The sequence below is a fragment of the Triticum urartu genome, chromosome 1A, assembly GCF_056163025.1.
Source record: "Triticum urartu cultivar PI428250 chromosome 1A, HENAU_Tu73, whole genome shotgun sequence".
NCBI classification, from domain to species: Eukaryota; Viridiplantae; Streptophyta; class Magnoliopsida; order Poales; family Poaceae; genus Triticum; species Triticum urartu.
Genome location: NC_141873.1, coordinates 20,537,472 through 20,553,736, shown reverse-complemented (window position 1 = coordinate 20,553,736; position 16,265 = coordinate 20,537,472). Strand labels below are relative to the sequence as shown.

Genomic DNA, 16,265 nt, shown 5'->3' with positions numbered 1-16,265 from the left:
GGCGCACGAGCACTGTTAGACATCTCACCCTCAGGCGCCCTTAGAAGGTTGCCGGACGGACACCCGCCAGATCTGCACCGGGGAGGCCCACACACGAGCAGATCCCTCCAGATCGGAGACGGCCCCTGCTCACCATGCCTAGGAGCTCAGTGCTCCTGCAACTCCCCCGAACACTACCGCACTGCCCCATGCCCAGGAGCTCAGTGCTCCTGCAACTCCCCAGCACTGCCCTGGTGCGCAGTCCCGCGCCCCGCGGACAGCCCAACCCGCCGACGCGACCGCGGCACACCAGATCCACGGGTGCCTGCACGGCACGGGCCAGTGCGGAAACGGCGGCCCTCCACCGAGCATGAGCCGCTCGGCCTCCAGCGCATCAGGCCGCGTCGCCCAGCCACCAGCGCGTGCCGCGCTACGCCCGCGCCCGACCTCGACAGGCTCCCGCGCTCCTCAGCCCAGATGAGCAGCCCCGCGCAGCTCGTGCTCCAGGCGAAAGGGAAGCAATGGCCCGCCGCTGCCGACGCCGCGTGGGCTTTACCCGGCGGCGCTTGCCGGCGGCGGGGGTAGGAGTTGCTGGCTGTGCGGGCTCCGGCGGCTAGGGTTTCGCGCCTGGGCCGCCCCGCGGGGGAGCAACACAGAACCTACCAATCGAGCAACTTCTACCATCAGGTTGCTTGCATAAACAAAATCCACGATTCAATGAGAAGCACCGGAGCAATACCGTGGGATGGAAAAGGTTAACTTACCTGAATCTAACTCGCCATGTGCAGGCCCTTCTATTATCTATTTTCCGGCGCGTTGACAATCCTTCTTTTATGTAGGGTCATACATGGGCAGAGAACAACAATTTATGGCCAGCATACATCCATTAGTTGAACATGCGAGATTATTGCTTGTGGTCTTGTCTACGGGTGATTGGTGACACTTGGAAATTTAGTTGATTCCTGTAGTGGAAATAGGGAAAACATATGTAAAGTCTCTGCTGTTGTTTGCTTAGTTCATGTAATTAACGCCCAACCCTGTTGTCGGGATTGCAAGATGACGCTGGAGAAACTGTCATCCAACGCTACAGAAGATTTAGAACTGCACTTTTTGCCAACTTTAGAGCATTACTAGTAGAACCCTTAAACCCTCACTAGCGTTTTAAGGGTCCAAAAATGATCTTTTTGTGCATTTTTAGGGATTGAAAAATAGGGGCAAAGATTAGAACCCTCAAACCCAACCCTTATAACGGAATATTCCCCATGAACGACGTTGTCGTTGCACGTGGGAGGTCGACGGGGCGGCCGCCGGCGACGGGGGCGACTAGCAGCGGCGGTCGCGGGCGTGGGCGCGGGAGTTGGGAGGATTTTTCCCTCCTGCGCGAGTATAACCGTGCCATATGAGGGTTGGGGTAGGTTTTGCTCCCCAACCCTTACTTTTGAGGATTGGGAGAGGGTTTGAGGGTTGGACCTTTACAAAATTTTGAGGGTTTGAGAGTTAAGGGGTTCTAGTCTACGGCTTTTTTTTATGAAAACTGTAAAAAAGCAGTTATTTTTAGGAGTTTGAGGGTTTGAGGGCTCTACTAGTAATGCTCTTAGAGCTATGTGTGCAGCAGAAAGAAAGCGTCAGCTCTTGTGCTTTAACTGAACAACAGGGTAAAAACAATATAATGTTTAATCTCTACAACATGAAAACAAACCTCATTTCTGTGAACCTTGACGAAGATCTCGGTAAATCCCCCTTGAAACAAATGAAATACTCCATGTTTGTTGAATCTGGGACATAGCGTACTTTGCTTGATATTCTTCATGATCCTACAACACATGACTTTTATGTTATTATTCCCTCTTTTAGAAATTGGTCATGAGTAGTTCAGATAACCGGACATCTGCAATACCAATTTTTCTTGATCGGATATATGGCATAGATCTAATTTTTGGCATATAAGAATAATGGGTTACTTGCCTGCACCATGTGTTCATGGGGATATGTGTGATGAGCGACCAACTCCAACAATATAGGGGAGGTGAAGAACAGCGCCATAAGTCTGCCCTTGTGGTTGGGGCATCCTTCTCACCTGCAACAGCCAAGGGTCACAACATGGTTGAGGCAGAGGAGATTCAATGGCTAGAGAGGAAGGGGACTTGGAGAGGCCGGTTGAATCTGTTTTGAGACCGGATTTTTGACTCCCAGGTGTCGGGACACCCCCTGCTCCTCCTGCCTCGTCAAGTCGTGAACTGATGCCTGCTCTGTGATCGTGTTGTAATTTGCAGTGCGCCAGCTGATGCACACCAGCCTTGCCACTGTACTGCATGCACAGGAATCCATCACATCACTGCGCACCTTTTCTTGACTTGTCTGGATGTGAGAAGCTTTATTCTCACGTGGCAAGCAACAAACTCTCTCTCTCTTAGCTGCATGCAACTCACTCTCTTCTGACCCTTGCATGCAACACATGTTAAACATCATTGTATGTCACAGTGTGTTATGAACCGTGCTAGTTAGGATATGTGGCGTGTGTGTTGTAGTTAGGTTAGGTTAGGTTGTTGTGATGAGATCTTGGTAATTAGCTTGGAGATCAATCCACACCTAACCTAATCCTAACCTCTTTGTAATATTGCCGTATATCTGGCTCTTATAAACACGCAGCGCGCCCCTGCCCAAGGCATGCGCTTCCAGCTTCTTTCACATAGTATATAGAGCCTAGTTCTTCCATCACATCTAGGTCATATGTCATCCTCCTCCTCCTCTCATGCCATGGCCATGCCCTCGCTTGCCTCCCTCGGCCACACCATCACAGAGAAACTCACCCGCGACAACTTCCTGGTGTGGAAGGTCCAGGTTCTTCCGCACGTCAGGGCCGCGCCGATAATGGGCTACCTTGACGGCTCGATCAAGGAACCCACTGTTTTCATCGTCACCGAGAAGGAGACCAACGAGAAGAAGGAGATCACCGAGGCGCCCAATCCAGAGCATGCGATCTGGGTCACCCAAGATCAACAGGTTCTCACCTTTTTGCTTGCGTCTCTGTCCCGTGAAGTTCTGATGCAGGTGTCCAATCACACCATGACCGCGGGCGTCTGGCAAGCCCTGGTCAAAAGCTTCTCCGCGCAGTCCAGGGCGCGTCAGATTCAGCTCCGGTCCGCGATCGGCAACGGCCGCAAGGGCGACCTCTCTGTTGCTGCCTACTTCACGAAGATGAAGGGGCTAGCGGATGAGCTTGCTTCTGCAGGAAAGCCCCTCGATGAGGATGATATCGTCTCACACACTCGAGGGTCTCATGCATGAGCCCGACTGCAACGGGTTCGTCACTTCCATCTCCACACGCGCTGCCACCGATCGCCCGATCGGTCTCAGCGAACTCTTCTCGCTGCTTCTCTCCGCGGAGGCCTGGATCACCGCCTACACCGCTCACCACTCCACCAACCTCGCTGCGAACGGTGGTCGTGGTGGCTACGGCGGCGGACGAGGTGGCCAGGGTGGTGGACGCGGTGGCTACGGCGGGGGCAACTACTCCGACAACTCGGGCAATGGCGGTGGTGGTGGTGCGTCGCGCCAACAGAGTGGCAACCGCGGTGACCGCGAGCGCTGCCAAATCTGCAAGGAGGAAGGCCACGGGGCGTGGCGCTGCAGGAAGCGGTCCGACAAAAGCTACAACAACAACAACAACAACGTTCGCAACCCCGCAGGCGGCGGCGGTGGCGGAGGACGCGGCGGTGGTGGGCGCGGTGGCGGCAGCGGTGGTGGTGGTGGTGGAAACCCCCGCTCGGCCAACTCTGCTCACTCCTACGGCGTAGATACCAACTGGTATCTCGACATTGGCGCCACTGATCACGTTACCGGCGAGTTAGAGAAGCTAGCTGTCCGCGATCGCTACACCGGCACTGACCAAATCCACACAACGAGTGGGGAAGGTATGGACATAGCGCATATTGGTCATTCAGTATTATCTACTCCCTCTGGTTCCTTACATCTAAACAACATTCTTCATGCGCCTAGTGCCGACCAGAGTCTTCTTTCTGCCTATAATCTTATGCGAGATAATGATGTGTTCATTGAACTTCACCCTGAATTCTTTCTTGTTAAGTATCAGGCTAACCGGAGAACAATTCTACAAAACAAGAGTAGATGGGGCTTGTTCCCCGTGACCGGACGACAAAGTGCACCCCAACGTCAAGTTCTTGCTGCCATCAAACCGTCCACATCTCGGTGGCACAAGCGCCTAGGGCACCCCGCTCTCCCGGTAGTGCAAAAGATTCTTTGTGATTTCCACATTCCTGTTTCAAATAAACAAGACCATCTCCTAGTGTGTGATGCATGTCAGGAGCCATCAGTTACCTTATTCTCGTTCAACTAGCGAATCCACAGCTCCTTTAGAGCTTATTTTTTCAGATGTTTGCGGTCCTGGACCCATCTCTGTAGGAAGACAGAAATATTATGTCAGTTTTATTGATGATTTTAGCAAGTTTAGTTGGATATATTTGCTCAAAAATAAATCTGATGTCTTTGAAAAATTTCGTCTTTTCCAAGCTCATGTTGAACATCTCTTTGATTGTAAGATCATTGCCATGCATATGCAAACCGATTGGGGTGGGGAATACCAACGGTTGAATTCCTTTTTTGAACGCATTGGCATCACACACCATGTTTCTTCTCCACCTGCTCATCAACAGAACGTCTCCGCAGAGCGGAAACATCGACACATCGTGGAAGTTGGTCTCTCCTTACTTGCTCATGCTTTTATGCCCCTCAAGTTTTGGGACGAAGCGTTTCTCACTGCGGTCTATCTTATTAATCGTATTCCCAGTCGAATCATCAAGAACCAAACTCATCTAGAACGACTCTTTGGCACTAAGCCCAACTACTCCTTTCTCCGCATCTTTGGGTGTGCCGTTTGGCCAAACTTGCGCCCATTCAACAAGCACAAGCTTGAGTTTAGGTCCAAGTAATGCGCTTTCTTAGGGTACAGTACCCTCCATAAGGGCTACAAGTGTGTTGATATCTCCTCTGGTCGTGTATATGTCTCCCGTGATGTTATTTTTGATGAGTAAGTTTTTCCCTTCGCAAGCCTCCACTCCAACGCCAGTGCTCAACTTCGCAAAGAATTGCTCCTCCTGCCCTCTCACCTCTTGCCATCTCCTAACTTTGCTCAAGGGGGAGCTGATTTTGCTGCTGACAATATGTCCTTGTCCAATGCTAATGACCCAGCTGAAAGTGTGCAGGAAACAGGGCAGCCAAACATTGAAGATTTTGGTGAAAATTCGTATGATTTTATGCAGCAAACTGAGAACACTCCTGCAGCCACAGAAGATCCCCAGGCGGCCTCGGGATCGGCGGCTGCCGTGCCACGTGAATCGTCCGCGGGATCTGCGTCCACAGCAGCGCCAGGCGAATCCTTGTCGGGATCCGCGCCAGCAGGCGGGTGGCCAGGTGGGCGCCCTGACTCGCTGTCGTCTGGTGGGCCAGCCGGGCACACTCCGGCGGTGTCTTCGACCTGGGAGGGCGTGCGGTCTCCTAGCGGGTCGGCCAGGCGCGGCCCCGGTGGCCCCCATGAGGCGAGGCGAGTTGATTCTAGTGCGGCGCGGTCCTCCTCTCCACCCGAGGCCACTTCGAAACTGCCAAGTGGCAGTTCGTCACCGGCTGCCGCACCAGATCCCCCCGGGTCGCTGCAGGAGGGGGATTCGGGATCTTCTGATGTTGCCTCTGCTACGTCCGACTCTGTTGTTTCCTCTACACAAAATTGCCTACAAATACAGCACGCTCGACCAGCTCCACCTCCTCCTGCCCGATCACATACTCGGTCACAAAGTGGTATTGCCATACCCAAGGTATATAACGATGGTTGTATTCGTTGGGGCTCTTTTTGTGCCACAGGTGAACCGAAGAATCTGCACGATGCTCTTGGTGATCCCAAGTGGAAGCAGGCCATGGATGAAGAATTTTCAGCCCTCATAGCAAACAAGACATGGCGCCTGGTAACACCGGTCAGAGGAAGAAACGTGATTGACTGCAAGTGGGTGTATAAGGTAAAACGCAAATGTGATGGCACGGTTGACAGGTGCAAGGCACGCCTTGCGACCAAAGGCTTTAAGCAAAGGAACGGAATTGATTATGAGGATACCTTTAGCCCTATGGTGAAAGCTGCTACCATCAGATTGATTCTTTCAGTTGCAATATCTAGAAATTGGTGCATGCGACAACTAGATGTAAAGAACGCGTTTTTGCATAGTGTTCTGAAAGAAGAGGTGTTTATGAGGCAGCCTCCTGGGTATGAAAATTCAGCTTTACCACGACATGTTTGCAAGCTTGATAAAGCAATCTATGGTTTGAAACAAGCACCCAGAGCGTGGTATTATCGTCTGTACTTCAAGTTACAGTCTCTTGGTTTTGCTGCTTCCAAGGGAGATACCTCGTTATTCTTTTACCATAGGCATGGACTGACCATTTTTATGCTTTATTTATGTTGATGATATTATTGTAACCAGTTCCTCCTCTAGAGCAGTTGAAGCCCTTCTTCAGGATCTGCGCATGGACTTTGCTCTCAAGGATTTGGGCGGCCTTCATTTCTTTCTTGGGGTCGAGGTAAAGCATGTGGCCAGTGGAATTATTCTGTCTCAAGAAAAATATGTACAAGACATCCTTGAGCGAGTGGGCATGAAACGTTGCAAACCCTCTCCTACTCCTTTGTCTTCTTCATAGAAGTTGTCTCTTCATGATGGGGAGATGCTTGTAGCCGAGGACTCCACCAGGTACAGAAGTGTGGTAGGAGCCTTGCTGTATTTGACTTTAACCAGGCCAGACATATGTTTTTTAGTCAACAAGGTTTGTCCGTTCCTCCATGTGCCTACTAGCGCTCATTGGACAGTGGTAAAAAGAATCCTTCGATACCTCCAGGCAACCAAGAGTCATGGTCTCAAACTTTTCAAGTCAGATTCCACACTTGTTAGTGCTTTTTCAGATGCAGATTGGGCAGGTTGTCCTTATGATCGACGATCCACTGGAGGTTTTGCGGTGTCCTTTGGTGGTAATCTAATTTCTTGGAGTGCACATAAGCAAGCAACTGGTCTAGGTCAAGTACAGAAGCTGAGTACAAGGCCTTAGCGAATGCCACTGCTGAGGTAATTTGGGTGCAAAATTTGTTGACAGAGTTGGGTATTCGTCACTCACCTGCAGCCTCACTTTGGTGTGACAATCTTGGAGCTACTTATCTTTCTGCCAATCCTATCTTTCATGCTAGGACAAAGCACATTGAGGTTGATTATCATTTTGTTTGTGAAAGAGTTGCTAACAAGCTTTTAAACATTCGGTTCGTTCCGACTGGTGATCAAGTAGCAGATGGCTTTACTAAACCACTATCACTGCGGCAGCTGGAGGTCTTTCGACGCAATTTCAACTTAGATAGTTGTGATTGAGGGGGAGTGTTAAACATCATTTTATGTCACGATGTGCTATGAACCGTGCTCGTTAGGATATGTGGCGTGTGTGTTGTAGTTAGGTTAGGTTAGGTTGTTGTGATGAGATCTTGGTAGTTAGCTTGGAGATCAATCCACACCTAACCTAACACTAACCTCTTTGTAATCTTGTCATATATCAGGCTCTTATAAACACGCAGCGCGCCCCTGCCCAAGGCATGCGCTTCCAGCTTCTTTCACAACACAGTAGTAGTATCTCTCGCTCTGCAATTTGCATGCTTACTTTTTTAATAACTCGGCATGGAGCAGACAACTCTCTCTCTCGCTTTTAATCTTGCATGCAACACACACTCTCTCCTACTATTTGCGTGCAACTCACACTCTCCTTTTACTGTGTTACAGGTGGGCCGCATGCAGAATCTATATGATGTCACTTCATCCATGACCGCACGACCTCCTGCCAGCCTAGTCCTGCCAAACCTAGTTCTGCATGCAAAAAAGCCTGCCTAATTACGCAGCTATTGCAAAGCGTCAGTAACTGGATAAAGGCTAGCACGAATCTTATTGTCACTGGACAGACAGATTGGAGGGTGCCGGGACACCCGGGTGCCATCACACCTTTTCTATATGTTTTAGATGGATTGTAGCGTGGAAGGTTTCGAAAACGGCGTTGTGCCGGACGAGCTCGCCTGCTCACGGTAAGTGCACCAATAGCACATGGACGCGCATGGTGTTGTATTTATGACGTCTGCAGATACTTTTCCACATACATAGTGTGAATAGTGTATGTACGCGAATGGGACCTGTCTCGTCGTTAACGGGCGTGACAGCGAGCCATGATTGACATAACGTGTTGTACCACCATCGCTGATGGCGTCTAACCACGAAAGTGTAGGTGTTTTGACTGCGGATGAACTGATTTCGTAAGTCTTAATATTCCAAGGTGCAGTCCAATCGCCACAAACCTTTGCTAATGCTCAGGCGACTGCACACTGGCAGCCCTTGCCTTGAAACCGACCCCATGTTGCTGGTGAATGGCTACAACATTTGACGCAGTTTCACTGGCCACCCTTACAATTTTTTCGAAAAAACCACACAAAATTCGCCTGAAAACTGACCCCCTGTTGCTGGTGAATGGCTGCAACGTTTGACACAGTTTCACAGGCCGCCCTTACAAATTTATTCGACAAACCCTCCGTCGCCCCGAGGGCGATCTCCGACCGCCGCTCCCAATCCAACACGTTCTTCTTGAAAGTGTCTGCACCACCAAGCATGGAAGATCAACCAGATTGAAAATCTACCATTTGAAGTATGTTTTTTTTTCCTTCAGAATGCAGGGATTGTTTTCTTTTCTTACCAAAGAGGTAGTGATCGAGCCTGGTGTTGCAGAGGTATTCACAGACGAGGAGGCTCCCGGGACCCTTGATGCTGCACCCGAGGAGCCTGACGAGGTTCTTTTGCTGCACCTGGATGACGAGCTTCACCTCGTTGAAGAACTGGTCGGTCCACTACCGTGTGTTGAGGTAGAGCCGCTTCACATTGATCTGAAACACAACCTATGATATCCAGCATATTATCAGGATCTCAAATTCAGATGAAGCAAGCATTTCAAGAAAGATGATCAATGAAATCGGTGTTGCATCTGTGCCAATGTGTGGTGTTCCAAATGGCATGGCAATGTACCATGTAAACTGAACCGTAGCCACCCTGGCCGAGCTCCTCTTACCCGAAGCAGAGCTGGGATGGCATGATGGTGCGGATGATCTCGCCTGAGCCATTCATGTCTACAGAGTTTCAGAAACTATCATCAGATCATAGTGCAATATCGACGTATGTGATTGTAATTTTATAGTTTGGCATACCGTCGTGTAGGTCGTCTCTCCTGGGCCTCATTCGTGTCCAGATTAATACTATGCCGATGACTGCCATGGCGAGAGGATGGAGGCGAAGACGATGATGATTATGTGCCGTGCTGCCATGGATAATTCAGAAGAAGAAAGAAGATGTCATATTAGTGGTGTTTCATACAGATTTATTTTGCTGTTTCAGGATCTGAAACCTGAAATATCACTATGTGAATGTGTTGTTGCTGTCAGCGGAATTCAGACACGACAATGCACGACACTTGGACCGAGAATGTGTGCAGTACTCACTCAGCCGGTGTTGAGCCCACCCCTCGGCGGCGCCGGGAAGGCACCGCCGGACCACCCGGTCGTGCGCGCTCGTTGTGCAGGCCGCGCACGCGGTGGCGTTCAGCGACCTCCAACACTGCGCTGCTGCGTACACCCGCGCGCTGGTCGGCATCGCCGACCCGACGTAGTTGTACCCCCTCGCCCCGGGCACGGTCCCTGTGCTGTTGTGCACCAGCGCGGCGGCAGCGGCAGCGAACGCCGGTGTGGCCGGTGCGGCCCGTGCGGTGTCGTTTGAACAGAGGAACATGTCGCTGGTGACGGAGGCGATGGCGGCGAAGTTGCCAGCGCCGTAGCGGATGAAGCAGCCGTCGACATAGATGCGGCCGCCGTCGGCTGGGAGGCAGTGGAAAAGGATGATCCGACTGTTTTCCATGCCGTTTGCCTACGGCCCACGTTGGCACAGTGTCGTGACGCCGTCGCTATGTCCTGCACGGCGGTCTACACAAACTGTACAACCGTCGGGTATCCGTCAAAGCGTACGCATTAACTACCCCACGTGCGCGTCCTGGAATACTGCATCGTCCCATATCCCGCGATGAGTTGGACGACTGAAGATACCGTGAGCAGGCGTGCTCGGGCACGCCAGTGAATTTTCGGGAAGGTTTCATGTTTTGATAACGTGGAAACTGTTGAGCGGAAACATGAGGAAGGAGGAGAAGTGACACAGCGATGGATTGGTGGCGTCTTGGACCTGCAAGGGAGACATTTTTTTCAGCTCATGACGAGTTTCTTTTCCAAAGTGCATGAAGAGTTCGGTAAGGACATGTGTACGTGGGATAAATGGTGTGCACTCCTCAGGTGCTTCATCTCACGCCTGTAAATCGATAGTAGGGAGATTGTACGGATGATTTGATTAGTTTTCTGAGGGTTAACATGAAGACTTGTTTGGTGCATTCAATTAGTAATTATAAGAAAGATAAGATTTTTAGAGGCGTTAGCTTTCCTTCACCTTAAAAAATTCCCCTGGCGGTGATGTCTAGGGTCCTCTTCTCCCCTGGCGGCGACGTCTAGGGTCTTAGGGTTTTGCTGGTACTTCTCGAGCGAAACTCGTGTGATCCTCCCTGGCTGGTTCGGACCTTGTTCCTGGCTGGGCGTAGGGAGTGGAATTTCGTGATGGCGAGATCTGGTTCCCAGTCATTGACAAACAGCGCCATGGCGGCGGGAGGAGTGTCGGGTGTGGAAGCCCTGATAAGGAAAACTAAATCTTCAGGAGAGGGAGGAGGATGATCTGAACTTTGACGAGGAGTTCCCAGACGAGGTTGATGAGGCGGAGTTCATGGTGATCGCTAGGGTTCACACAACTAGGCCCTTTAGTCGCGGTGCGTTCTATGACTCCATGCGGATGGCTTGGAGCCGAGCACAAGGAGCGACCTTCAGCGCCCTTGGAAGCAACTTGTTCGTGATCACTGTCAATTGCTTGGGTGACTGGAGAAAGGTCACCGAAGGTGGTCCATGGTTATTCCGGGATCAAGGTGTGCTGATTGAGAGGTATGATGGATTCACAAAGCAGGATGATGTCGTTCTCGACACACTGTCAGTGTGGATTCAGATTGTTGATCTCCCCCCCTTGTACCAGAAGGATCACATCATTAAGTCCCTGACCAAGAAAGTAGGGAAGGTGGAGAACGTGATGCTTAACCCTAGACGGGGAAACGGCATGATTCTGCGTGTTCGAGTGAAATTAGATGTTAATTAGCCTTTGATGCATTTCGTATCCATAACTAAAAATCAAAAGAAGGTCTATTTCTCAATACTTTATGAGAAAATTCCTGTTTTTTGCTATGTATGTGGGTACATGGGTCATACACACCTGGAACATTTTTTTTTCGATAAAGGGCGATTTTATTATCTCAGAATGTAGCATCAAGGAGATACAAAACATTATGAGTAACATCCGGCCTCTGTATAACTGAGATGCACACAGCCAAATCCAAAAGTCTGACAAAAAATATGAAATATAAACCGACATATCGGCAACAGTAAAGTCCTATAGACCGACACTATGCCTATGTCGAAGGTGGTGGTGGATCGATCCGGAGGTTATGCTGCCACCCATGTTGGGAAAAAAACCTCCGTAGCCACCTGCTCCAACCGCGTACACACCGCCTTGAACAGCGATTGGTGCTCCGATCGTTGTAGCATAGACCACGTATGAAGCGAGTGCGTACAACAGAAAATAACCTGCAGAGGAGAAGCATTTTTTCCATTAAAAACCAAATCATTTCTACATAGCCAGAGCGACCAAATTAAGGCGTACACTCCCACCCTTATAAGCGCTTTAAACCTATTTGGAATACCGTCCAACCAGTGACCAAATATATTGACAACACTTGTGGGCGGATATAAATTTGACGCTATTTGGATGATTGACCACGTAGAACGTGCAAACTTGCAGTGGAAAAAGAGGTGTTTGATTGTCTCGTCATGAGTACAAAAACAACACTTCTTACTCCCTGGCCAGTTGCCTCGTGCGAGGTTGTCTTTGGTCAACACAACTCCCTTACGAAGATACCACATGAAAATTTTCACTTTTAGTGGAATGTTTGACTTCCAAATTTTCTTGTTATTACTCACTGGTACCTCAGAATGTGTGAGCACACGGTACATAGAGTCTACTGTAAAAGACCCTGATGTAGTAAGGTTCCAGCGAAACACATCCCGACCTTGTGTCAGGTTAATCAAATCCAACCGGGACAAAAGATTATGCCATGACATAAGTCTGGGCCAATCAAATCCCGCCTAAACGAAATGTTCGGCGGGGATGAACTGAGCACGTGCGCAATAGTGTTGTTCTTATCGCGAGCAATGTTATATAAGGCTGGATATTGCTCTCTGAGACTGGCATTGCCTAGCCAGATGTCTTCCCAGAATGGAATCTCCGACCCGTCTTTTATCACGAAAGACCCAAAGCGAAAGAGATGTTTCTTTGCCGCCATTAGGCCATCCCAGAAGTGCGAGTCACCAGGTTTCCAATATGCCTGGGACACTGCCTTTTGGCCTAGATACTTGTTGCGCAACATGATTTGCCAAACACCATCCTCAGTAAGAAGTTTGAACAACCATTTACTGAGCAAGGCCTCATTCATGACCTGTAGGTCATGAATTCCAAGGCCGCCTTGGTCTTTTGGCCTACAAACCATGCTCCATTTGGTCAACCAATATTTTTTTCTTTTCTCCATCTCCTTGCCAAAAAAATCTGGATCTAAAATAATCCAATCTTTGCAGGACCCCTTTTGGGAGTTGGAAGAAAGAAAGCATATAGAGAACCATATTTGTGAGAACGGAGTTAATCAAAACCAGCCGTCCTCCAACTGAGAGCAGCTTGCCTTTCCAACTGCTCAATCGTTTCTCTAGACGCTCCTCTACATGCTTCCACTCCGCAATGGTGAGATGCCGATAGCGGATCGGTATTCCCAAATATTTAATCGGGAATTGGCCATGTGCGCAACCAAAGAGGTCAGCATAATCGGCAACCGCCTCAACGGCTTCTCCAAAGCAGAAAATTCACTTTTATGGAAGTTAATTTTGAGACCCAACATTTGCTCAAACGCTGAGAGCAAGAGTTTTAGGTTTCGAGCCTTGTCTAGGTCATGTTTCATAAAAAGAATTGTGTCATCGGCGTATTGCAAAATAGAGAGGCCACCATCCACAAGATGTGGCACTACTCCTTCTATCTGGGCGTCCTGCTTAGCACGCTCAATCAGAATAGCCAACATGTCAGCAACAATGTTAAATAACATTGGAGACATGGAGTCACCCTGTCATAGTCCTTTTTTTGTCTGAAAGTAATGGCCTACATCATCATTGACTTTGATGGCCACACTACCTCCAGTTACAAAATTTTGGATCCACTTACGCCATTTATTAGAGAAACCTTTCATTCTTAGGGCTTGTTGGAGGAAAGACCATTTGACCTTGTCATAGGCTTTTTCAAAGTCAATTTTGAATAGTACTCCACTCATATTTTTCCGGTGCATCTCGTGAACAGTCTCATGCAAAATTACTATGCCATCGAGTATATTCCTTCCTTGCATGAATGCCGTTTGAGATGGCCGAACAACATGATCAGCTACCGAGTTTAACCTATTTGTGGCCACTTTGGTGAAAATCTTGAAGCTAACATTAAGGAGGCATATGGGTCTGAACTGTTGGATCCGTTCGGCCTCCTTAATCTTGGGCAACAAGACAATCTCGCCAAAATTAAGTCCAAATAGGTCTAGTTGGTCGGCATGAAGACAATTGAACAAATCCAAAAGGTCGGTCTTGATGATATCCCAAAAATTCTGATAGAATTCTGCGGGGAAACCATCTGGCCCTGGAGCTTTGTTATGTTCCATTTGGAACACCGCCGCTCTCACCTCCTCTTCCGAGAATGGTGCCGTTAGGATATCATTTTCTTCTGCCGTGACTTGTGGAATATCATCCGTTCGGGTCTCGTCAAGGGTGAAGTTCCCTTCAACTGACGCTCCAAACAGAGATTTGTAGTACTTGGTGATATACTTCTTGAGCTCCTCATGTCCTTCGATCCGCCCCTCATCTTGTTGGAGATTGTAAATACATTTTTTCCTATGCCGCCCATTGGCAATCAATTGGAAGTATTTTGTATTACTATCACCTATCAAGATGAAGTCAGCTTTGGATCTCTGGTAGTATTTGATCTCCTCTTCTCGCAAAAGACGTGCAACCTTCTCGTTAGATTGATTTTTCAGCTCAATCTCTTGTTGAGATAAGGTGCGCGTCTCTGCAATTTTGTCGAGGTCGTCAATAATGGCAGAGAGTCTTTGTTTTTCTTTTTTATATATCCCGTTGATGTGTTTCGCCCATCCAGTGAGGTGTTTCCTCATGGCCCTTATTTTAAAGTTCCATCTCTGAATAGGCGTACGACCAACAGCGGGCTTCTCCCAAACATTCTTGATTATGTCTACAAATCCATCTCGATGCAGCCATCCCAATTCAAATTTGGAAGGGCGACGGACGTTTGGCTTCGTAGAGTTAGAATCCAGAATTATGGGTGCATGATCCGATAACGCCTCGATACGCTCTAGGGCTCGCACGGTTACCAGAGGAAATTTTAGTTCCCATTCGGTGTCCATGAGTACCCTATCAAGTTTCTCGTATGTCGACACAGATCGGTTATTAGCCCTGGTGAACTGCCGCCCAGACATACTGGCCTCCCGAAGATTCAAACTGTCTATCACAGCATTGAATATGAAAGGCCAATGAGTGTCGAAGCGGTCATTATTTTTCTCTTGCTAGTACCTAAGGATATTAAAGTCCCCTCCAATAAGCATTGGATATGGGTTATCCTTAGCCAGGTTCACCAATTCACGAAGGAAGGCCGATTTATGCTCATCTTGGGCAGCCCCATAGACTGCGACCAGGCTCCATGTAAAATTACCAGCTCTGTTTCGTAAGTGAAATTTCATATGAAATTCACCAGTCGAAAAAGCCAACAAGTCCATGGTGGTGGTCTGTATCCCAAGAAGGATTCCTCCAGACCTTCCACGAGCTGGCAGGCTATGCCACGTGTAGTCGAGACCACCTGATAGGTGATCAAGGACATGCGGGCGGAAGTCACATTTACCAGCCTCCGAAATTGCCACAAAATCCAACCCAGGTTCGCGCACACAATCACCGACGTGTTTATGTTTAGCCAAGTCTGAGAGACCTCCGCTATTCCAAAACATGCCTCTCATGTGGAAACTCGGGTCGGTGTTGAACATTTCGCCTTCTTGGGCTGTTTTTGTTTCTTTTTAGAGGAAAGCGATTTAGATTTTCGTGAAGACGCTGTGAAGTCACAGAACATGGACCCAAGTCTTGCGTCATCCAAACCAACCTCGGTAACCTCACCAACCAAGTGGGAGACAAGCGGACCATCATATTTGGCATCCGCTTCATCCTCATCCTCGGTTTCGGGGTTAGGTAGGGCACTATTACACTTTGGAGAAACCTTTAAACGGAAAATCTCCATATGTTTAAGTGCTCCAACCGAAAGATTAATTTCATTATCATTCTTTCCCATGGATATACCAACATTTTTAAGGCTACAGGAAATACGAGTATCCGAAAATGAAAGAAAAGATTTAGCGGGTGAGGTACCTGGCGTGGAGTCCAAATTCCTCGAGGCTTGTCGTCGCATTGCCTTAGCTAGTGAATGTTCATCTGTCGAAGAGGAACCATCCGCGGAGACGGCATGACGGTTACTACGCCGAAGCGGCGAAGCCGGCCCTCCAGACATAGTACCACACATCTGGAACATGGCAACGGCAAACACACGCCTGAGAGTATGGATTGGGGCGAGTGGATGCTAGCCCCTAGACCTGGTTCTCAACAACAAGGACAGGGAGGTATTCCAGTTCAGAGGGGAGACCCAGGTGGGGGTGTACAACGTGGCAAAAGCACTAATGATAATCTGCAGGATAACGCCAACAGCCCCGTGGAAAATCTGAGAGATGAGGTTCTGGACAAGGCAAATAGCAGAAAGAGGCTTAATTATGATGCAGCTGTGTCTGACCCGAATTCCATGCAACTGGTGATTAAGGAGAATGGAGTGCTTGTAGCAGATAACAGCGCAATGGTTCTGGAAAAAAAGAATGATCCGGCGTTGACGGGTGACGTACAGGAAGATGATGATACTAATTCCCAGGGTTCGAAAAGGTCTAAGAAGGATAACACGGCTGTG

The 16,265-nt window shown here is 49.0% G+C and overlaps 1 protein-coding gene across 1 annotated transcript; it reads right to left on the bottom strand.

Moving 5' to 3' along the window:
* Positions 1-8,361: 8,361 nt before the first annotated feature.
* LOC147988544 (cysteine-rich receptor-like protein kinase 42) lies at positions 8,362-9,956 on the bottom strand. Its single transcript, XM_087535112.1, has 5 exons — positions 9,541-9,956; positions 9,118-9,175; positions 8,749-8,899; positions 8,510-8,649; positions 8,362-8,418 (listed from the first exon to the last, which is right to left on the bottom strand). The coding sequence occupies exons 1-5, from the start codon at positions 9,954-9,956 to the stop codon at positions 8,362-8,364; spliced, it is 822 nt and encodes a 273-aa protein (XP_087391238.1).
* Positions 9,957-16,265: the final 6,309 nt, after the last annotated feature.

Bases quoted from the DNA above. Each gene is read 5' to 3' on its own strand.
- LOC147988544 (XM_087535112.1), bottom strand. From the start codon at position 9,956: ATGGAAAACAGTCGGATCATCCTTTTCCACTGCCTCCCAGCCGACGGC. The intron at 9,176-9,540 runs GTACTGCACACA...GAAACTCTGTAG, and splicing joins GCTCAACACCGGCTGAGTGA to ACATGAATGGCTCAGGCGAG. The intron at 8,650-8,748 runs GTAAGAAAAGAA...TTGGTGGTGCAG, and splicing joins GCTCGATCACTACCTCTTTG to ACACTTTCAAGAAGAACGTG.